Consider the following 24,337-nt stretch of genomic DNA (forward strand, 5'->3'; position numbering starts at 1 on the left):
TAGATTGTCACATAACATCTCCATGTGACAGTATGGGGCCTCTTTGAAGTTACCACAGTTCCTGGGCACAGCCGTAAAGGTCATCCTAGCAGGGGAACTGTCAGCAGTTTTCACACCTCATCAAGGGGGCTATTGAGATCACAGCTGAAGCTTTGCAAGTGAGCCTTTAGAAGTTTCAGGCATGGAAAGTTAACTTTCTAAATGTAATAGTTATTAACGATTTTTCCATTAGATTGCATTTTAAAAGACTGTAAAAAAGAGTCTTTGAATTATTAAATGTAAAACTGTAACAGTGTTTTCCTATGGTACAGCCCGCCCTGCTACAATGAAAACAGCTTTTGAGGCTTTTTCACTGTAAGGACATGTTTAACATGATTTTTTTAACAAGTCATATGTTTAAATAACATCAAACCTGCCTTACAGGTAGAAAGGCCTACTTAGGGGTGACATTTTAATATGAAAAAGGAAGGTTTAAGCTTATCCAAAGAGGTTATTATAGCAGGTCAAATTCGCAACATAAAACCGCAACAACGGTACGTCTACAGTCATGTTTGCACTGTCACTTTAATGGATGACACAATGGGTGCTGCATTTCACTGGTGACATTTAACTTAAAGGCCATAGATACACGCTGTACTGTATATTAGGGACTTGTTAGTATGTTAAATACACCAATTAAGGGTATACCAATTTAATCATATTGAAAGGGGGTGGGGGGGGTGGGGGGGGGGGGGGGGGGCACAGGCACTCTACCACTGCTAGCAAGGCGGAAAGTGTACAAAGATTTGCAGCTATCCAGTATTAACCGAGGATTAGCGATCTTAATATTATACCGTAAAGGTTTTCATGCAGTGAAACATACATAATATTGTAATAATGATACTAAGTAACACTCAGTGATTCCATTGGGTTCTTAGAAAATGGCTGCACACTAAAGAAAGTCTCATTTCATAATGGATCGTCTTTCACTTATTTTTCTCTCTATAGCAGAGATTCAAAATACCAGCCAACTGTTTCGAAGTTTGCTTGTGTTGAATCTGTGATAACAGTTAAAGTTAAGTAGTGGACATCTGATTTTTTTTCAGTCACTGTTAATTCAGTCATAAAGCTATTAACACTCTGTTAGTTTAGTTTGATTCAATTTACATTAGGGTTCCATGACACAGTCGTACGTACTTGAGAGAAATAAACTTGTGCTGTGATAAAAACATATGAAAAGCATAAGCCTGTGCAGTGGTTTAAATTAAAGGTGATTTAGGTTCAGATTTAATAGTTTATTGCCATTCCTTTCAAATTAAATAAACACACGCGCCACACAGACAATGCCACAATAGTTATGTATAGTTCTTTAGAAAATATGTATCGCTACTATGTCATAACAATAAAATACACACACACTCTTTAAACCTGTTTGACTAAGTATATTTTACCCATGGTTCAAATTATGTATTGTATGTGCATGTGTGTGTGTATTCATGTGTGTTTTTTATGCGTGTGTGTCATATATATATATGTATGTACTTGTATATGTTGTTTCTGTGCTTGGCATGTTCGTGGGTCATTGCATGGCTCCTGGGTGGGTTGTTATACTAGATATCTATGAATTCCTGCTCTCATCTTATCACACTTATCTACCCATCATCATATGTCATGTCTCTATCAAACTATCCTCCATTCTCACTCTGACTCATCCCAAATCCTTTCTACTAGTTTCATCTCTTAAATAACTCTGCCTAAGCTCTTCCCCCCCGCTTCCACATCTAACTCACCAAACCACACTCTACTTACTGTGACCTCCCACACAACCCTACTAAATTCTCCCGCATTTATCTCACCCTGCTACTATGCTCTCCCTAACCCTTCCACAGACTCTTCCCTCCTCCATCCCCCTTTACTCATCCCAAGCCTTTGGGTTGAGTAAATGAAGGATATACTCCCAATTAACACTTCTGGATTTCATTCCTCCTCCACCCCTCCATTAGTCCAGTCAATATAACTAACAAACTCTCATATCCGCAACTCAAATTAACTCATAATAATACTAAAACTGTACTCATTATTCCCCAATACTAATCCATCAGTAATTCTTGTTGGGTTCCACAGTAGCGTGCTACTCATCGAAAAGTGCTTCAAAGCCTCATCAGGGGTAGTAAGCGCTATATAAATACGATTACAATACAATACAATATGCTTCTCTCAGACGTAAAGAGTGGCAGATGGCAGCAGCACCTCAGGTTTCCTTCACATACAGAGACGCAAACTGCTTTGCAGCAGCACTGCACAGGTAATTTGCTGATGAGTGGTAGCACTGCAAGGCCGTCATATGCACAGAAGAGGTTCTGCAGGGCATTAACACAAGGGCGCTACATGGCATCAGCACCTCAAAAAAATTTCAAACACAGAGATTGCAACTCATACACTAAATAGGTGGCTTCAGGGCAGCAGAAGCAATACAAAACTCACACAACAGGGATTGCTGCACCGCAGCACTATGTGATTTGGGAATAAAATCGTGAAGCACCCACCAGGAGACACAGAAAGAGGAAGGCTGCACAAAGTTGCGGCACAAAGTCTGTGCATGCCTGGTTTAGCATACATTAGATATTAAATACTTACCTACTGGTTTTACTAAAGTTGTGATGTTAGGTCCCATCAATCCTACTTGTTGCATTCGTGCTAAATGGTCACGTGGTTTGAAGACAAACGCTATGTGTCTGGAGCATTATGAGCAGACTTCAAATGTAAATGGTGGTGTGGTTAAGAAAGGAAATTAAAATGGTCCTAACTTTCGTAATATATCCTGCAATTCACTGCATATATATATTCCTGCATCTTCGATCTAAACCAAGTAGTACATTGTACATTAAACATTGTTTCAGCAGTTCTTCCTTACATCATGCACCATTAGAACCAGTTATTGCATGGGATCAGTTCTATCTTTAGGAAAATGAATACACAGGCTACGGAAACGTTTAGGAATTGTGCACAGTAAAAATATCTGTGTAGAAAGATTGCACTTCCTTCTGTGATGCTGAAAATTATCTAAAGAAAACAATATTAATAACTTGTAAAGCTCGAAAATAAAATAAATGTATTGTTGCATACAACAAAGTCAGAAGGTAAAATCAATGCGCATTGGCTGCAGCGTAATTACGGTCGGGGGAGCAGTCACTATGCACGACAAAGTATGTTTTAATATCTGGCTTTCGTTTAACAAATGGTAAGTCCTTTGCTCGTAAACTGCAGGCAAAGGGTACAAAACTCTCAAACATGATTATAATGATTTATATACGAGCAACACAGTATACATATTGTACAGCGTAAAAAGTCCGAGAAATAAAAAAAGCACAAATACAACATTTGCAAAATATGCCCTCACCTGCTCGACTACAAAAGACTTTGGGCCTGATTACAACTTTGGAGGAGGTGTTAATCCGTCCCAAATGTGACTGATTTACCACCAGCCATATTACGAGTTCCATAGGATATAATGGACTCGTAATACGGCTGGTGGTATATCCGTCACATATGGGACGGATTAACACCTCCTCCAAAGTTGTAATCAGGCCCTCTATGTCCTGTCACAAAGCTTCCAACAAGATGTGAACCAAAAGGTGATTTCTGCCCTTAAGGGGATCGGAGTAAAAAAAACGTGCAGGGCGCATTAAGCACCGAATACAGAAGAAGGGACAGGCAGCATGGTTGTTGGACCAACCAAAAACTGTGCAGTTCTGCTACCTTTACCCTAGCAACCTGCCATCTTCTTCCCTCATGCTGTTCATATTTACAAACGCTGTGTACAGATTGGTTCCCTGACTCACTTCAGAAAAGGGGCATGGTGTGGAGGAGGCAAGGGGAGGCCTTCCAGGACTGTTATTTACATGTGTATTTCAATGTGTATGTAACCAAGGGTCAATGAATAGTAAAGATTTCCTTAAATATAAATACTGGGACATTTGAAAGTAGTAGTTTCAGAACAGAGATGTTTAATATCCAGTTTAAAACACTGGCAACCACTTTGTTCATTTAATTTTCAAACAGTTTGTTTCAGAAAACCCTTGATCGGTAATAGGAACCTTTTTAAAAGGTCAAGTTCCACTCTATCCACAGCTACTGCATGTCAAAGGGAGTTAACATAGGTACAAATGATTACTGCAGCAATCTCGAATTAGCAGCTCACCTGCAAACCACAGCTGGCTGCTTCCACAATTGCCATACAGAAGGCTTCAGTTAGAGAGGTATTCAGAAAAATGTGTCCCTGAACCAAGACGTTCGGAACATCTTTATGTTCTAAGGCACCCAGCAGCCGAACCCTAGAAAGGTAAAAAGAAGAGGGCGTAAATGAATGCATCTTTGTAACTCTTTAATTTGTGCATTTTAGGGTTACAATTCACTTTGTACATACAGCTCCGTTTGCAAGCCGGAAACAGCACAGAAACTGTTGAATCATAACTTAGTACATCAACATAAACACATGAAAAGATCTACACAAGGATTTAGACGAATTTAAAGGAGTACAACAGGAAGCCTGAGGTTCTCGCGAGATAGCAATATTCATGCATACATAAACACTTGTAAAAGGAGAAAAAAGAAAAAAAAAAAAAAAGAAAAACTTTTAAAACAGCAATTGTTGAAACTAGTCTGCGCCTGTCTCCGTGGGTCAGAGTTAATTAATCAACCACACTTGTGTCTTGTCGGTGTGTGTGAAATTGTGGGAATGAACCATGGTACCCCTGCAATGGGGTGGCTGTTAGTTCTCGTATCTAGTCACCCCAGCTAGGCACTACGGAGTATTTGACCAGGCCTTTAGCATTTTCGCTGTGTAGTGCCTTGCTCTCAGTCTGTGCCCAAGCAGCCAAGGACAGGGCCCAGCCAGCAAATGTTGGAGGTTTGGGCGATTTCCACCTGTGTGTGATTTGACATTCGGACAGGAGAAGACTATGTCTAAGAATCTTGTTGTTGCTTTAGTCTTCTTGGTGTGGCATATAAGACCCAGCAGGCATTCTTCCTAGGAATGTAATGTAGTGTGGCACGTGCAGCGTGCCAGGTGGGTTATTTCTTGCCAGGACTGGGGGAGTAATGAGCATATCCAAAACAGGTGTAAAAAGTCAACATCCGGTGTGTGGCAACAGGGGTAAGCAGCGCCAGCAAAGTAAAAGTAGTGGTTGAGTTAATGGGGGATAAGGGAAGGCCCAATACAATACATAATACTGTAAAAGCCTAAAACGGGTGTTACAGGATACCACTGCAGGTTATGCCAAAATGTGATGCCACTCCTTGTCAGTATAAGGACAGCCTAAGTCATCGTCCCAGTGGTGTTGCAATGTGGCTAGGAATGTTGAGGCATGTGTGCGCAAGGAGCCAGCTATCCATCGAGTTAGGTGACAGCCTTCCTCCATCACATGTAAATATTGAATTGTAAGATGCATGTTTGGTACCCATTGTATGTTACTCCACTTGTGATGGAGGGGTATAGTAAAAACTGTCCCAGAGAGAGGCCAGCGAGGAGTTCATCCATATAAAGGAGTGCACCATGCAGGATAGGTCCCCCAGGGTGTAAATCCCAGCCTTGTTCCTGCAATGAGGTCATCACTTCACATCACTTCACCTTCCCCAAGTGGCAAGGCTGGGGAGAAAGGTGACATCGATTTGGTAAGGAAAAGACTCCTTGAAGCAGCGATATTCCACGTGTCATGGGTGACTGGGGTATCGGCACCCTAGCATACGGATGAAATAGGTGTAGTATGGGGGTAAGTCCCATGGGGGAAAAGAGTCTGTCACCAGGTCTTACAGTTGGTGACCCGCTAACCATCTGGTCATACATTGTAGTTAGGAGGCCAGGCAGTAATGTTTGAAGTTAGGCATGCTGAGGCCATCTGGATCGGATAGGAGGTTGAGTTTAGTAAGGGCCATGCCGCATGGCATGTCATATAAAGTCTCCAGTTAATTTTCAAGGGAGCAAAAGAAAGGTTTGGTGATAAATAGGGCAGGTTGGCAAAGTAGTAAAGAAGGTGCACCAACATGAACATTTGAGTGAGGGCTACATGGCCAGCTACTGAAAAATGGCATGGTCTGCCAAAAAAGTCATCTATGCTTGTAAACAGATTGCGGCTTGGGCGAGGTTATCGTCCAGGAGGTCAGCAGAGGTCTGGATTCTCCAGTAACAGAACATAGCAGGTTGCCACTGTAGGGAAATTATGTTGGTTTGAAAAGCAGGGTCTGGTGTAGTAGCCACTAATGGGAAGAGGCAAGATTTGGCCCAGCTGACCCTGAGGCAAGAGATTACCACAAATTTGTCAAGTGTATGTACTATGGTGTCTGGAAATTTCCGAGTGTTCTGAAGACGTAAGAGCATGTCATCTGCATACAGTTATACAGAGTGTTGCCTATCGCTCAGGGGTATCCCCCACTGTTGGCCCTGCCCCCTAAGGATATGGGCCAGTGGCTCTGTTGCTAATGAAAATAGCAGAGGTGCCAATGGGCATCCCATCAACTGCCCCTAGGAATTTATACTGGATCAGATATAATCTGTCCTGTCTTGACCCTGGCCACTGTGCTTGTATCTAACATCTTGACCAATCAGATAAAACGTGTACCCAGGCCATAGTGAGGGAGCACCTCAATTTCATTCCAGGGAGGTGTTCTAGGTTCAGCACCAGGCAGCAGTCAGAACATATTTAAGGACTCGGGTAAACCGGCTGAGATTCAGGGAGGTACTACTGGCCGGTAGAAATCCATTCTGGTCCAAATGTACCAGCTGCGGGACTAGGAGAGCGAGTCTGTCAGCCAGAATTTTAGTTAGTATCTTGTAGTCGGTATTAAGGAATGCTAGCAGCCTGTAGGAAGTGAGCTCCTCCAGGTCTCTGCCTGGCTTGGGTAACGATATAAGGAGGGCTTCACGTAACATGGGTGGGAGGCCAGTAGTGGCCAGAGCCTCATTGTGTAAAGAAATGGATATTAATATACATGATTTAAGCTGAAAGCCACTGAAAATATAGTAATTTGGATACAGTGTATTATCTCTCACCTCCAGACAATAAAGGTAATGCTCAGTGTTTCGTCTGCAAAAAGATATGACTCCTTGTACTGAGGAGAATTCCAAGCTGTCATTTGTACTTTACCCCAAGTTCTTAGAGTCTGTTCACAGAGATACCATAAGAACCAAATCTTGTTTTCAAAATAGTAATTAATGTACATAATGGTCGGTGCATGATCAATCATTTCACTTACTATGTTTAGGCTTTGCTAACATGTTTCCTATTTATAAAACATTGTAAAGGTCACACTACAACAACTTTAAAATCTTGTGCGTTTTGATATAGTGATATCCAATTCTGTGTATAATCAATTGACATAACTTTCTTTTATCCATACTTATGCAATGATTATATTTCTTTTGGGGAAAATAATCAATAAGTCACTTATGTAAAATAGAATAAAGGATTGCCCGATTATCACATTCATAGTAAATGAGAAGGGCTCTATATAGTAAGCGCAATGCCGGTATATATAGTTAAAATAGACGCATACAAATGTTTCCATTACTAGTCTTTTGAGTGTCTCACTATCGGAAGATAACACTTACTAGAATCATTACTTACCATTCTTAATTCGGTCTGTGAGCTTTCAGCAGAACAATTACAAGTGACAATTTTGTTTATTTTTGCTTGACAAGAGCACGAGAGAGAAACAGTGGTATATTTAACAATCCACATGGCTTGGAGATTTCAATTCAACAGACAGGTATCTGTTTTCTACAAATTATAATGCAGTACTACAACCTGAGATGTTTGGTGTAGGTGATAATCGGAGACTATTTTAGAAAGGAAGGCATTGTGATGCATTCATGTATTGTTCTTTGTATATTTAATAATAATAGAGATAAGAGTGTTTCCTTGTTCTTCTGCACAAGGTGCATATTTTTAATTTGTTTACAGATCAGGCAGCATTCCAAGATTCTAGGGCTTGGAAGTTTTTCTTTTGTATGAAGTCCTGGAAAGATCACCACATTTAAGCCCCATCTTCCTGTATGCTAAAACCAAATACATTCCTGGAGATAAAAGTCACAGTTGCATGCCTCCCCTCACCTATCCTTATGTGCAACTCTTTGTTCGTGGCATTAGTCGCTGCAGATTCACATGCTGTGCACATCCCGCCATCTGGTGTTGGGCTCGGAGTGTTACAAGTTGTTTTTCTTCGAAGAAGTCTTTTCGAGTCACGAGATCGAGGGACTCCTCCCATTTCGACTCCATTGCGCATGGGCGTCGACTCCATCTTAGATTGTTTTCCCCGCAGAGGGTGAGGTAGGAGTTGTGTATACTAGTAATAGTGCCCATGCAATGGAGTGAATACATATGTACATAATGTAGTTTAAAGTAATATATTTACAAATTTACAAGTGTTCAAGATCAACTTCTAAATGGCTACAGGCTCCCGGGGAGGCGGGTGGGCACATGTGAATCGGCAGCGACTAATGCCACGAACAGATGTACACTGGGTAAGTGACATTTTCCGTTCCATGGCATGTGTAGCTGCAGATACACATGCTGTGCATGGACTAGTAAGCAGTTAACTCCCCAAAAGCGGTGGTTCAGCCTGTAGGAGTTGAAGTTGTTTGAAACAATGTTCGTAGTACTGCTTGACCTACTGTGGCTTGTTGTGTCGTTACCACATCTACACAGTAGTGTTTGGTAAATGTATGAGGCGTAGACCATGTAGCTGCCTTACATATTTCAGCCATTGGAATATTTCCTAGAAAGGCCATGGTAGCACCTTTCTTTCTGGTTGAGTGTGCCCTTGGTGTAATAGGCAGTTCTCTCTTTGCTTTAAGATAACAAGTTTGAAGGGATTTAACTATCCATCTGGCAATGCCTTGTTTTGAAATTGGATTTCCTGTATGAGGTTTTTGGAAAGCAATAAATAATTGTTTTGTTTTCCGAATCAGTTTAGTTCTGTCAATGTAGTACATTAGCGCTCTTTTGATGTCTAATGTATGTAGTGCTCTTTCGGCTACCGAATCTGGATGTGGGAAGAACACTGGTAATTCTACCGTTTGATTCAAGTGGAACGGTGATATGACTTTTGGTTAAAAAAAATAGGATTTGTCCGTAGAACTACTTTATGCTTGTGTATTTGAATAAATGGTTCTTGTATGGTAAATGCTTGAATCTCACTTACTCTTCGTAAAGATGTGATGGCAATTAAAAATGCAACTTTCCATGTTAAGTATTGCATTTCACAAGAGTGCATGGGCTCAAAAGGTGGGCCCATGAGTCGTCTTAATACAATGTTGAGGTTCCATGAAGGAACTGGTGGTGTTCTTGGTGGTATAATTCTCTTTAGGCCTTCCATAAATGCTTTTATTACTGGTATTCTAAATAGAGAATTTGAGTGCTTAATTTGCAGGTAAGCTGAAATGGCTGTAAGATGTATTTTAATGGAAGAAAAAGCTAGCTTTGACTTCTGTAAATGTAGTAAGTATCCTACAATGTCTTTTGCAGATGCGTGTAAGGGTTGAATTTGATTATTATGGCAGTAGTAAACAAACCTTTTCCACTTATTTGCATAGCAATGTCTAGTGGTAGGTTTTCTAGCTTGTTTTATGACCTCCATACATTCTTGTGTAAGGTCTAGGTGTCCAAATTCTAGGACTTCAGGAGCCAAATTGCTAGATTCAGTGATGCTGGATTTGGATGTCTGATCTGTTGTTTGTGTTGCGTTAACAGATCTGGTCTGTTTGGTAGTTTGACATGAGGCACTACTGAGAGGTCTAGTAGTGTTGTGTACCAAGGTTGTCTTGCCCATGTTGGCGCTATTAGTATGAGTCTGAGTTTGTTTTGACTCAACTTGTTTACTAGATATGGAAGGAGTGGGAGAGGGGGAAAAGCATAAGCAAATATCCCTGACCAACTCATCCATAACGCATTGCCCTGAGACTGATCTTGTGGGTACCTGGATGCGAAGTATTGGCATTTTGCGTTTTCCTTTGTTGCAAATAGATCAATTTGTGGTGTTACCCAACTTTGGAAGTAGGTGTTCAGTATTTGGGGGTGAATCTCCCATTCGTGGATCTGTTGGTGATCCCGAGAGAGATTGTTTGCTAACTGATTCTGAATTCCTGGAATAAATTGTGCTATTAGGAGAACGTGGTTGTGAATCGCCCAATGCCATATTTTCTGTGCTAGGAGACACAACTGTGTTGAGTGTGTGCCTCCTTGTTTGTTTAGGTAATACATCGTTGTCATGTTGTCTGTTTTGACAAGAATGTGTTTGTGTCTTATTATTGGTTGAAATGCTTTGAGCGCTAGAAATACTGCCAATAGTTCTAAGTGATTGATGTGAAACTGTTTTTGCTGAGTATCCCATTGTCCTTGTATGCTGTGTTGATTGAGGTGTGTTCCCCACCCTATCAGGGAGGCATCTGTTGTTATTATATATTGTGGCACTGGGTCTTGGAAAGGCCGCCCTTGGTTTATATTTATACTGTTCCACCATTGAAGCGAGGTGTATGTTTGGCGGTCTATTAACACCAGATCTAGAAGTTGACCCTGTGCCTGTGACCATTGTGATCCTAGGCACTGTTGTAAGAGCCTCATGTGTAACCTTGCGTTTGGGACAATGGCTATGCATGAGGACATCATGCTTAGGAGTTTCAACACTATTTTGACTTGTATTTTTTGATTTGGATACATGGTCTGTATTACATTGTGAAATGCTTGAACCCTTTGTGGGCTTGGAGTGGCAATCCCTTTTGTTGTGTTGATTGTTGCGCCCAAGTATTGCTGTGTTTGGCACGGCAGAAGGTGTGACTTTGTGTAGTTGATTGAGAAACCTTGTTTGTGGAGGGTTTCTATGACATACTTTGTGTGTTGTGAACACCGTTCTAGTGTGTTGGTTTTGATTAACCAGTCGTCTAGGTACGGGAACACATGTATTTGCTGCCTTCTGATATGTGCAGCTACGACTGCTAGGCATTTTGTAAAAACTCTTGGCGCAGTTGTTATTCCGAATGGCAATACTGTGAATTGGTAATGGACTTTTTGGAATACGAACCTTAAGTACATTCTGTGTGAAGGATGTATCGGTATATGGAAATATGCATCCTTTAGGTCTAGTGTTGTCATGTAGTCTTGCTGTTTGAGCAGTGGGACTACATCCTGTAACGTCACCATGTGAAAGTGATCTGATTTGATGTAGGTGTTTAATGTTCTGAGATCTAATATAGGTCTCAGACTCTTGTCTCTTTTGGGTATGAGAAAGTACAGAGAGTAAACCCCTGTTCCTTTCTGTTGGTGTGGTACTAATTCTATTGCTTCTTTTTGTAGCAATGCCTGAACTTCTAGTCCTAGAAGATCTATATGTTGTTTTGACATAATGTGTGTTTTCGGTGGGACGTTTGGAGGGAATTTGAGAAATTCTATGCAATAACCATGCTGGATAATTGCCAGTACCCAAGTATCTGTTGTTATCTCCTCCCAATGTTTGTAAAATTGGCTTAGTCTCCCCCCCACAGGTGTTATGTGATGGGGATGTGTGACTTGTAAGTCACTGCTTATTTTGAGGAGTTTTGGGGCTTTGGAACTTTCCTCTATTCTTCTGGAATTGTCCTCCTCTATATTGCCCCCGAAAACCTCCCCGCTGATATTGGCTTTGGTAAGTGGGGCTTGGTTGTGATGTTGTGGTTTCTGTAGGTTGACCTCGAAACCCTCCCCTAAAAGGTGTTTTGCGAAATGTGCCTCTGCTCTGCGGGGAGTAGAGTGCGCCCATGGCTTTTGCCGTATCAGTGTCTTTTTTGAGTTTCTCAATAGCAGTGTCGACTTCTGGCCCAAACAACTGCTGTTCATTAAAGGGCATATTCAGCACGGCTTGTTGAATTTCCGGCTTGAACCCTGACGTACGCAACCATGCGTGCCTTCTTGTTGTTATTGCAGTATTTACTGTCCTTGCAGCCGTATCTGCTGCATCCATTGAAGACCGTATCTGATTATTAGGAGATACTTTGTCCTTCTTCCACCACTTGTTGTGCCCTTTTCTGGAACTCTTTGGGTAAGTGTTCTATGAAATGCTGCATTTCGTCCCAATGAGCTCTATCGAATCTTGCCAAAAGTGCTTGTGAATTGGCAATGCGCCATTGGTTTGCTGCTTGTGCTGCAACCCTTTTGCCCGCAGCATCGAATTTGCGACTCTCCTTGTCTGGAGGTGGTGCGTCCCCCGAGGTATGAGAGTTTGCTCTCTTACGAGCTGCCCCGACAACTACTGAGTCTGGTGTTAACTGCGTCGTAATATAAACTGGGTCTGTTGGCGGTGGCTTGTACTTTTTCTCCACCCTTGGAGTTATGGCTCTGCCTTTAACAGGATCTTGAAATATTTGTTTTGAATGTTTTAGCATTCCTGGGAGCATAGGTAGGCTTTGGTATTGGCTATGAGTGGAGGATAGCGTGTTAAACAAAAAGTCATCCTCAATTGGTTCGGAATGCAAGGTGACGTTATGAAAGCAGCTGCCCTTGCGACCACCTGCGTGTAAGATGTACTGTCCTCAGGTGGCGACGGCCTCGCAGGGTAGGAGGCTGGGCTGTTGTCCGATACTGGAGCGTCGTAAAGGTCCCATGCATCAGGATCATCTTGACTCATTGTAGTATGAGTCGGGGAGTGCATCAGTGGTGGAGTTGTTACCGGTGATGTGTGCATTGATGGTGGTGGAGACGGTGGTGGAGTTGTTTTTCTTGCCACCTTTGCCTGTGGCTGCTTGTCCTTTTCTTGAAAGGCAAGTCTTCTTTTCATTTTAATTGGGGGAAGAGTGCTTATCTTCCCTGTGTCTTTTTGAATGTGGAGCCTTCTTTTGGAGTATAGTCTGGCTCTACTGCTTCAAGTTCTTCTCCGAACTTATGCCTTTACATCTGGGAGGACAATCCTTGTTCCTCTGTGTAGGAACCTGTTTTCGGCTCAGAGGCTGGATGTTTCGGAACCGAAACTTTTTCGGACGTCTTTTTGGGCTCAGAGGAAACCTTTTTTATTTTCGGCGTCGTGGTGTCTCGGTGCCGAATCACTTCAGTGCCGCTGTCTCGGTGCCGAATCTGCTCGGAGCCACTGTCTCGGGCCCGAGATTGCTGTGTGGCGGTATCTCGACCGGAGTCGGATGACTTCGACACAAGCATGCCCTTTTTCGGTGCCGTGGATCGGTCACCTATTTTTCGGGTTAAGCCATGGCCTGTTGGCGGTGGCGTCCCCTGGGCTTTTGTTGTCTTCTCATGAGTTTTATGTTTGGACGTCTTACTCACGGTTTTCGGCGTTTCTTCGGGATCGAGCTCTTCCGAGTCCGATTCGTGGATGGAGAAAGCTTCTTCTTCCTCCTTGAAACGCTCTTGTCCTGTCGGCGCCGACGCCATCTGCAGTCTTCTTGCTCTTCGGTCTCTTAGTGTCTTCCTGGACCGAAACGCTCGACAGGCTTCACAAGTATCCTCCTTGTGTTCTGGCGACAAACACAAGTTACAGACCAGATGCTCATCTGTATATGGATACTTGTTATGGCATTTTGGGCAGAAGCGGAATGGGGTCCGTTCCATCAGCCTTGAAGACACACGTGGCCGGGCCGACCACGCCCCGACGGGGGAATCGAAAAAACCCCGAAGGGCCACCGGAGCTCTTCAAAAGTCGGTGTCGATCTGTTGTAACTAACCCGATACCGAACGCAAACAATGGCAACGTTTTTTCCGAGATTCTAACTAACTTTCCGACCCGAAACACGGAGCGAAAAGGAACACGTCTGAACCCGATGGCGGAAAAAAAACAATCTAAGATGGAGTCGACGCCCATGCGCAATGGAGTCGAAATGGGAGGAGTCCCTCGATCTCGTGACTCGAAAAGACTTCTTCGAAGAAAAACAACTTGTAACACTCCGAGCCCAACACCAGATGGCGGGATGTGCACAGCGTGTGTATCTGCAGCTACACATGCCATCGAACATATATATATATATATATATATATATATACACACATATATATATATATATACACATACACACATATATATATATACACATATATATATATACACATACACATATATATATACACATATATATATATATATACATACATATACATATATATATATATATATATTTTTTTTTAAACTAATTTTCAGAGAAGCTGTGGTGTGGTCACAAGCCACTGACTCTGCTGCAGATGACTCTTGCCATGAAGATCTGGTTCAAGGCTTTGGTTGAGGAATTCTTCTTTACCCGAGTCTAATGAGATACTTTCCTATTAACTGCCTTCTTCCTCACAAGTCATCTCGCGTTCCAAAGAACAACGTGTGCTGATGAATTAGTGAAGTGATGTGACTTTCAAAGACCCAGTGCCTAGTTTTTGGTTTCTATGTGGAAATACTACTCATATGTAAAGCCAGAGGGCCTCAGTTACAAGAAACTGACATATTGTCATTGATGGATGAGATTTCTTGCACTCTGTTGCACATCCCCTAATACCAGGGATGCAATGTATTTACAATACAAAGCTCCACAGCATATGTTTTCACAGATGGGTCAGAAATTCTGATGCATCTGTTGGTGCTAAAGTGACGCATTACTGGAGTTGCATCATTAAACTCATGCAACTCCAACAATACGAGGAGAGTCTCATTTGAAAAAGCCCTGCATCAATTTTACACCTGGTCTGAGCAGGCAGTAAAATTTTGATGCAGTGAAGTCGTAGAGGGACACAGTGAAAAGTTGTAAATTTCACTGCATCAGTTTTACATGGCTTTTTCCATATGAACGGTTAACCCTGCATACATTATACCTGTCACAGGTATAATATGATGCAGGGCTTTACAGACTGACGCACTGGGCCCAATGCATTAGTTGGTAATAAATAGAGCAGTGTAGGGCACTGTTGGCGCCGCCACTGCATCAGAAAACAAAATGACGCAGCAGCTGCAAAAGGGGCTTGTAAATGAGGGCCACAGTGTGCCACTCTTATTAATAAAGACATAATATTTGTTTTTACATTATTAAAACATCTTTCTTGAGGAATTTAAAAGTATAATAACAGAGTTCAAGAAAAAGACAAACCTTTAAACTGTTACTAAAGGAATTTTATTGTTAATTAACAAAAGCAAAAAGTAATTCTATCATGGTCAGTTACTTCAATGTCAAGGAAAACTACAAGTAGTATAGATAAAGTTGGTTATCTAACTATGAATATTATTTTTTTTCATGCAGGGCAAAAAGTAGATTGTGAAAAGGACATCCGCTCTCCTTTATAACTATTCGGTGGGGACTCATGATGTTTGACCATCTACCCAAGGTTATCCCAGAACCTAATGCTTCTGGAAGGTGGAATGAATTTACAAAAGTTGTTCAGCAGTTTGAAGGATGGTGAACAGCGGAACCTAGCATATTTTTTAAACGCCATTGATTCTTTAAAACTATCTGACGAGGAAACTGATGACTATGTAGAGGCAGAGTGTAGTAGCAGAAAGCTGTGAGTTTGAAGTATTTGATCAGGCTGTACATTTTATCTATCACAAGGAAGTCCAGAAGAGTTTACTACACTGCAAAAACCACACCCTAAGTGAAGCACTGGAGTTGACCAAAAGGACTGAAAGGTCAGTTCAAGATTCAAAAGTATTAAATGTCTCAAAGGAGTCAACAGCCAAAAAAGAAAAATATGAATCCCTTCGCTGCCAGGCCTTTTCCCCCTCCTGTGTCGAGCCTTTTTTTTTGGCTATTTGGGGCAGTTCGCGCCTAGGCCCTCATAACTTTTTGTTCACATAAGCTACCCACACCAAATTTGCGTCCTTTTTTTCCAACATCCTAGGGATTCTACAGGTACCCACACTTTGTGGGTTCCCCTGAAGGAGACCAATAAATTAGCCAAAATACAGTGAAACTTTTTTTTTTTTTTTTAAATGGGAAAAAGGGGTTGCAGAAGGCAGCTAGTGTTCTTTTTCCCTGAAAATGGCATCAAAGGGTTTGCAGTGGCAAGATCACCATCTTCCCAGCTTTAAGGAACAGGTAGACTTGAATTGGAAAACCCAATTTTTCAATACAATTTTGACATTTTACTGGGACATACCCCATTTTTTAACTATTTTTTGTGCTTTCAGCCTCCTTCCAGTTAGTGACCACAATGGGTGAGAAACCAATGCTGGATCACAGAAAGCTAAACATTTCTGAAAAGTATTAAAAAAAATCTGAATTCAGCAAGGGGTCATTTGTGTACATCCTACAAGTGTTTCCTACAGAAAGTAACAGCTGAAATAAAAAAAAATTGAATTGAGGTAAAAAAAAAAAAACAGCCTTCTGTAACTTTTTCCTGCAATGTCAGATTTTTTAAAGCAATATACCGTTACGTCAGCTGGACTCTTCTGGTTGCGGGGATATATAGGGCTTGTAGGTTCATCAAGAACTCTAGGTACCCAGAGCCAATAAATGAGCTGCACCTCGCAATGGGTTTTTATTCTATACCGGGTATACAGCAATTTATTTTCTGAAATATAAAAAAAAGTGACAAATAGGTATCAAGAAAACCTTTGTATTTACAAAAAGGCCACAAGATAAGGTGTTGAGAAGCAGTGGTTATTTGCACATCTCTGAATTCCGGGTGCCCATACTAGCATGTGAATTACAGGGCATTTCTCAAATAGACGTCTTTTTTACACACTGCCTTACATTTGGAAGGAAACAATGTAGAGCAAGACAAGGGGCAATAACACTTGTTGTGCTATTCTGTGTTCCCCCAAGTCTCCCGATAAGAATGGAACCTCACTTGTGTGAGTAGGCCTAGCGCCCACGAAAGGAAATTCCTCAAAACACTATCTGGACACATCAAAATGAACAAATACAAAACTACCTGTTTTTGCAGGGGGACACCTGCATTTTTGGTCCTGAGCTCAGCAGCCTTCTAGGGAAACCTACGAAACCCAGACATTTCTGAAAACTAGACACCTGAGGGAGTCCAGTCAGGTGTGACTTGTGTGGATCCCCCAATGTTTTCTTACCCAGAATCCTCAGCAAACCTAAAATGTAGCTAAAAAAAAAAACAAAAAAAAAACATTTTTCCCACATTTCTGTGTGGGATCACCGCACTGGGACACACTTCATACCACCCAATGTTCCCCTCCGTCTCCCGGTAAAAACGATACCTCATTTGTGTAGGTGGGCCAAGTGCTTGTGAAAGGGAAGAGCCAAAAACATGTAGATATTAAGGGGGAAAAAAGGGGGTCCAATGGGGCAGTTTGCAAAAAAACATTTTTAGGCTGGAAAGTGCAGCAGAATTTTTATCGGTATAGATGAGACAATGCTGGGTGGTAGGAATTTTGTGGATTCCTGCAGATTCCGGAGGGTTGAAACACACCACCCTGGAATCACCCAGATGTTTAGTTTTCAGATGTGTCTAGGTCGTCTGGATTTTTCTACATGGCAGCGTCCCAAAGTCCATGAAGTGCAGCCCTCACCATTCCAAGTGGGACGATTTTGAGTGTAAGCCAAGATCTCATGGCCCAAATGTAAAACTAAAAAAAAAAAATGCCCCCCCGCCCGGGAACGACCCTTGCCCAAGGGGTCACCAGGGGGTGGTCGGGGCTGGAAGGGCTCCCTCTGGGCTCTGTGCCCAGGACGTAATGGTTACGTCCTGGGCACAGGAGCACTGTCCCTCAGGACGTAACCATTACGTCCTGGGCACAGAAGGTGTTAAACAACATATGTTTTAAGTTTGGCTCAAGCCCACATCTGGCAAATTCTAAATCTTGACTAGCAATAAGAAAACAATTTTTGAAATGCAAAAATCAGGGTCATTTTGGCAAGATCGGTCTTAACAATAACAACATAGTTCAGATCAAGTGACTGCTGAAGAAGATGGCACACTTCGCAGTGTCATTTTGTCTACCAAGATTGAGACAGATAACAAGAAAGGGCAAAAGGTTTGTGTTATAAAAATTGGTGATGAGGAACTAGTTATGACGGTGGACTTGTGGTTCTCCCATTACAATTATTTCAGCTGTAAAATGTACTAAAATCCGGCACAACAGGAAGCTCTTTCCACCCAACATAAAAGCTGTATGTAATGGAGTACAAAAACAGACATGATAGGATACTTTGTTGACAATATTGCTTTCGCAGAGTGCAAAATTACTACAGTACTTATGGGGCGCTGAATGATTAACATGTCTGAGGTTGGAGTGACCATGGGAAAGTTATCATGGTGATGAGGCTAGGCACACCTACTGTAGGGAATGTGTTATAGGCGAAAATTACGACATTCTTAAAATATATGATACCCTATCTTGGAACAGAATTGATTAGTTCATAGATGCAAACTTAAAGTTTTTTGGGTTTTTTAAATGCTAGTCTGGCAGTTCACAAACTGAGCATAAAGGATGTATATTAAGAACAAGTATAATCCCACAATTTTAGAGAACCTGGGCTAAAGTAACGTATTAGGAAAAACAATGGATCACTCTGGCATCAGTATCAGAAGAGAAAAAGCGGTCTTCAATAACAGACAGAAGATCCAGTGAGAAGGATGCTTCACTACACCAGAAACATCATTAGAATAATAAGTATGCAATAAGTCAAGAAATTGTCATACAGTATAGATTGTTTCTTCTTTTGCCGGGAACAGCACTTTTATTGATCTATTATTGAAGACAGTTGTTTCTCTAATGGTACTGATGCCCCAGTGAACTGCTGTTTTTCCTTATAGCATGAAAGAAGATCATAAGAAACCCACTTATCCACTACTTAAAGATTGTTTTATTCAGAGAGTGATTTCTGTGGAATGCGTATCCCCATTCGTTGTAACCAAATCTAAATATGGTTATATTAGGCTGTGTGGTGATCTCTGGTCCTTAAATAATAACATCTGGGTCGATTCCCCTTATGAAAATCCACTTTCTGGGAGAATTATGTATGCCCAGTTCTTTTTATCTATCAATTTCGGGTTAGCATATCACCATGTTACGCTATAAACCACCTTCATTACAACATTTGGTGCCTTTCAGTAGTTATGCGGGCCGCTTGGACTTGCGTCTGCAGCTGCAGTTTTTCAGAAATTAATCTACACCTTTGTTGGTCTAGAAAGGAAACGTTCAGCTCAGGCTACTAGGAGGACATATTAATCTTCTCTAAAACTAAAGATGAACATAATTTGTTACTTGAGAAGGTTTTGAACATTTTTGTCACTGCCTGGTCGGACAGTAAAAACAAAGTAAATTATATATTTCTTGTAGATAAAATTGAAAATTTAGGTCATCTCATCACCCCTGAGAGTATTAAGCCCAATCATGACATAGTGAGTGCATAACAAAAAAAACAGGGCGTGGCAACATGGTGGCCGCTTAACTACAGAGCTCCTAATTGAGCCCACTGACAATCTTTGCTAATCCTCCCAATGCGGGGCTGCCCATGTCCGTGCCGACCAGCCCTGATGCCTAGTGGTGTTTGAAACCTGTTGAGGAAAAATCTGGTGACCCAAAGACATTGTGAACTTGCATGATGGTGGCTTGGTATGATAGTGGCATTGGAGAGAGAGTGTAGTCGGGGAAGTGGCAGAGTGCACCTGAGATCTGAATGCCAGATTGTATCACAGAGAGGCAGGCTGTAGACTCAAGATACTAAGTGGTGCCCGGGGGAGTGCACACTGGAGTCCCCCAGGTTGCGTGATCTACTGGTGATCAGTGTCCTGTCACAGGGTGGCCATCCACCAATTGGGGACAGGCTGAGTAGCCAAAGGGCTGCTGGAGAGACACGAATGCCAGAAATGTCGACCTTTCATCCAAGACACCACAGATGAGCATCCTTCCTATGTGGGACATGGGATGGCCAGTGCCTGACTAGAGCAGTGCACCAGGGAGACAGCTTCTGCTGTGACACTAGAGGAAAAGTGTGGCTGGTTTGGAAACCAGAGCCCCAGATTGTGCAGAGGAGTGGGTGGCCCCATTCTCAAGGTGCTCGACCTCAGAAAGCTGGAGTCGGAAAAGTGCTGTTTCAGAGTCTCCTGGTAGCGTGACAAACTCCTGGTAATGAGACTGCACCACTCAGGCTCACAGCACGCCTTGCTCCTGCTTGGGACAGGCTAAGTGAACTGGGGGGGGCTAATCGGACGCTGGACATTCCAGGAATGCAACTCTTCCTCCCTGGTGGGAGGTTCCTCCCGTGATGGAGTGTGTGAAAGTAGACGCCTGAAAGGAGAGATGGGAGGAGATAAATGGAGGTGAGCTATAGTCAATGTCCTAATCCTTCTAATGGTTAGACATTTATTAAGTGGCTCTTAGGATTGTGCTTGTTGTTGAGAATCGTAGTATGTGAGCAGCCCAGAAGTGATATGCCTAGACTTTATCTTTAAGAGGGGATCTGATTAAGAGCAGTGCCAGAATAGGACACTTCCTGCATCGGGGAATAATTCTAATTGTTGCGCATAGGTGACGGTCTGCCAGTGCCCAGCTGGTCACCTCGGGCCTGCAGCTGATTCTTAACTGTGCTGATTTGGCAGTTCATCGGATTGATGACTGGGTCCATTGGCTGGCCAGTTCTTCGGTCACTGGCCTTGCTGTGAAAGCTTGGATCCTTCCAACCTTCTTCCCCACTCTCTTAGTTCTCTACACACATGGCAGACAGTTTTTACAAGTCCCACAATGATGAAGAATAAAAATACATCTGGGCACCACCAGCCTAAAATGGACAAGAGGTCTGCCTGCTAGAGGTGGGAATAGTGAGGATGTGGTAATGGAAGAGTTACAGGCCAAAGAAAGGGTCCAAGCTACCTCTTCTGACACGTCTGCCATTTTTGGCAATTGTTAACATACCAAGCATACTCAAGAGTCTTCTAGAGCGAGGTTGGATCAGATGTGCTACTTCTGCAGCAGATTTACTTAATGCCATCAACAGGGTAATCGAGGCAGAGGGCACAGGTGGTGAGATTAAGGATTCTGTCAGACAGCAGAAGACCGAGGTCCACTGGCTCTCCCGTCTCAAGTCAGATGTTGTTTGATAGCACAGAAGAGGCAAAGAGCACATCACTTGGCCACAACATCTGCATGTTGGGCTTCTCTGAGAGTCTGGGGGCTGAAGGCCTTAATATAGAACAGTTCCTTCACAAAGGGTGCAGTCTAAGGTCCTGGTTAACATTCATCCTGTTGTATTATTAAAAGAACTCACAGGTCCCTGGTTGTGCGTCCACAGCTGAGGCATTCCCTAGACCAATCACTGCCAGGGTTCTCAATCATAAAGACAGAGACGTCATCCTGAAGGGAGCAAGGAAAAAGGGTCACCTTATGCTTGAATCCACCAATTCATGATCTTTCCTGACTACACTAGACTGGTTCAACAGCACCAATTGTTTCAAGGGGTAAAGCAAAAGCTGCGGGCACTGCAGCTGGAATGCTGTCTGCTTTATCCAGCTCTGGTAAAAGTAATTTGGCAATCCAAGGCTGCTTTTTTGAGACACCAGGCGACTGAGGACTGGACAGCTGAACGAGAGACAATTCAAGGAACCGAAGGAGTGTAGCGGTAGAGCCCTGATGTTCTAGGGTTGAGAGAAGAAGACGCACAGGGCTTGGCCTAGAGATTACTCTTGCCGTAACCACGCTAAAGGCCAGCACAGAATCTAGAAACCGTACAAATGACCAAGGTGGCCCTTATAGTTAGAGGCAACAGTTCTTTTGCTGCTTATATAATTGTGTTGCATGCTTAGTTCATGCTTGAGGTCTCATGTTTACTGCAATCATTCTACTGAGGTTTTATTTTCCTCCATGTGAGGCCTAGAAGACATTGGTTCAGATTTGATTGGGAGGGGTCAACACCGATTTGGGAGGGGGGGGGGGGAGGGGCATGCCCACAGTTGAAAGTGGGTGTGCAAATCAGTTATGCTGGGCTCGGAGCTTCACCAACTTCATTGTATATTTTTCCTTTTGTGTTTGTTGCTTAAGTTCTATTTAGGGATGTTTTTTAGGGTTGGAGCTACACAAGCCCAGGTGGGGGCAATTCCCTATTGGCAATTCTCTTATGTAAGTCACTCAACAGCTTCTTTTAATATTGGAGGTATAGGTTGGAAAAAAAGGGGGGGGGAGGGGGAGTGGAGAAGGTTTGTTGGTTCTCGATTGTCTCTCTCCCCCCCAATATATTCCTGAATGATGCACTGACTGCTTCACTGGATAACACAACATTTGCTCACACATACAACCTAGATAGGTGCTTGATAGGATCTATGTCAACATATTCTTAAATTGGCTACGTGCTATGAAGTGAATGCCCTGCTTCAGGTGACACACTTTAAGAGCAATAAATATCCCTCCCTGTGGTTATGATATAGGATATCATGCAGATATCATCAGGGGTCTGAGTTTCAGTAATTCTGCTTCAGAATAGGTTTCCTTTTATACACGCACAAACCTGGTGTGATGCTCTGGGGTGATGTACAGCCATCGCTGGAATGCTTAGGGGGGCGGGGCAGGAGAGTTACTGTATCTATGGTTAGCATGTACAGTCCTCCCCTGTTGTCACCCTCCTTGCTTGAGAGACTCAGTGGCCTTCTCTTGTAGCTCCCAGAGGGACTATGGATGCTAGATGTGGGCCTTAATGGTGTTGCGGCCTGGGCCATGTACAGGTTCTGGCTGAGTGGGGGTATTTTGCGGGGGTCCTACCCCCAACTCACACATTTCATGAAGGCTGTGAACCTAAGTGACACTTTGCATAGATTCCACCCATATGAAAGTGGCTACACCATCTGATCTGGCCGCCTCAACTTCTAATCCAGAATTGATTACATTCTAATCCCAGGATCTGACAAGAATTTCATCCTTGATGTGCAGGTGCTGGTTCAAGGTCTTCCGGATAATTCTGTGGTCAACCGTAAGGAGGAAAGTAATCATGCAAGGAGCAGTTGGCGGCCGTCAGCCTGGTGGCAGACTGATCCCAAATTTAAGGCCTGCATATTCACTAAAACAAAAGGATACTTCTTGCATAAAATCAGTTCTGTGCAATCCCACATTGGTCTTCGAGACGCCTTTAAAGCACATAAACATGGCAGGAGCATCAGCCATTTGGCAGGGTGGAAAACAGGGAACATTGGAAATTACTGACTTAGAAGCCATGACTTGAAACGTGAACAGAAGGGTCAACTGACCCCCTCGTCCAGTTTTTCAATGTAATATCGACCATTTTAGAATTGGAACCCATCAGTTTCTTCCTTTCTGGTGTTCAGCGGGCTTGACTGGAGGAGCGCATTACATAGGATGAATTGTTGGAAGAGGCCCTGTCCCAGCTTCAGGTAGGAAAATCAATTGGTCTTAAAAGACTTCCTGTGGCAGTCTACAGACTTGCAGCATTACACTCCATCCCAGAGATTAAGGTAATGCTTGATGCAAAGCTAGAAAGTGAGATCCTGCCATACAATCCTGCAGATATGGTGACTATTCATAAACCGGGGCCCCATTCCCCCAAAATCCCCCAACCCCTAAACCGGAACTTCATCAGTGGGATTCATACCGTTCCACTTCTCTTATCAACATGGAGGTTAAGTTAACTAAGGTTTTGGCAACCATTCTGCTAGAGGTGATTGGCTCTCTGATTCACAGGGTCCATATGTGGGTCTACTAGACATAACAGCTGCAGGCTACATAACGTGTTGGCAAGTGCCGACAGACTGCAGGGTTCCATGGTTGACTTTGACAGAGCCTTTGATTCTGTGGTCTAGGATTACTTATTTGCGATTTTTCAGAAGACCAACTTCAGAAGCACCTTTATTAGCTATGTCCACCTCCTCTACTCTGATCTAAGAGACAGAATCCAACTTGTGTTAGAACTCTACACTGAATTTCCTGTTGAGAGAGGGGACAAGATAGGGCTGCTCCTTCTCACACTTTCTATTTGTGCTTGTGTAATGAAAATAGATGTTTTTGGCCACTGGCTTTCTGTTGCACCACTTTGCATATTAGTTGATCCGTGTTCACCAGTTGCAGATTACATTTTGTGTTCAGTTCAGTTGCCTATTAGCTTTATCGGGCGTTAGACATTACAGTTGAGACATTGCAGTTGAGCTGTGTTTTTCCACATGGTAAACTGAGCCTGTTTTTCGTATTTTCTCTCACCGAACAGTTATTTAGTCAACATGATAAGAAAGGACAGTGCAGGGAACAGTTCGGCCTTGGGAGGAGAGCCTTGAAATGTTGGCCAGTTTTCAACGTTTTTCTTCCAGCTCTGACCTACAGTAGCCAGCATGTTTGAATATTTCTCTTTCATGGGAGGGGTTTCCTCCAGGAAGCCTTTTCGTTTTTTTAAAGGTATTTAAAAGGTGGCACTACTCAGTAGTTAGGGAATTTCCAAGACCTCGGTCAG

General features: G+C 42.7%; 1 protein-coding gene across 2 annotated transcripts in view; it reads right to left on the reverse strand.

Annotated features, from left to right (window-relative positions):
- PIGA (phosphatidylinositol glycan anchor biosynthesis class A) overlaps window positions 1-24,337 on the reverse strand; it is a 120,517-nt gene that overhangs the window by 25,620 nt on the left and 70,560 nt on the right. For both annotated transcript variants that reach the window (XM_069204949.1, XM_069204950.1), the window contains one exon: window positions 4,181-4,313. In XM_069204949.1, the coding sequence (XP_069061050.1) occupies window positions 4,181-4,313 (133 nt within the window). The remainder of the gene's footprint in view (window positions 1-4,180; window positions 4,314-24,337) is intronic.

The sequence above is a fragment of the Pleurodeles waltl genome, chromosome 8 (genome assembly GCF_031143425.1).
Source record: "Pleurodeles waltl isolate 20211129_DDA chromosome 8, aPleWal1.hap1.20221129, whole genome shotgun sequence".
Lineage (NCBI taxonomy): Eukaryota > Metazoa > Chordata > Amphibia > Caudata > Salamandridae > Pleurodeles > Pleurodeles waltl.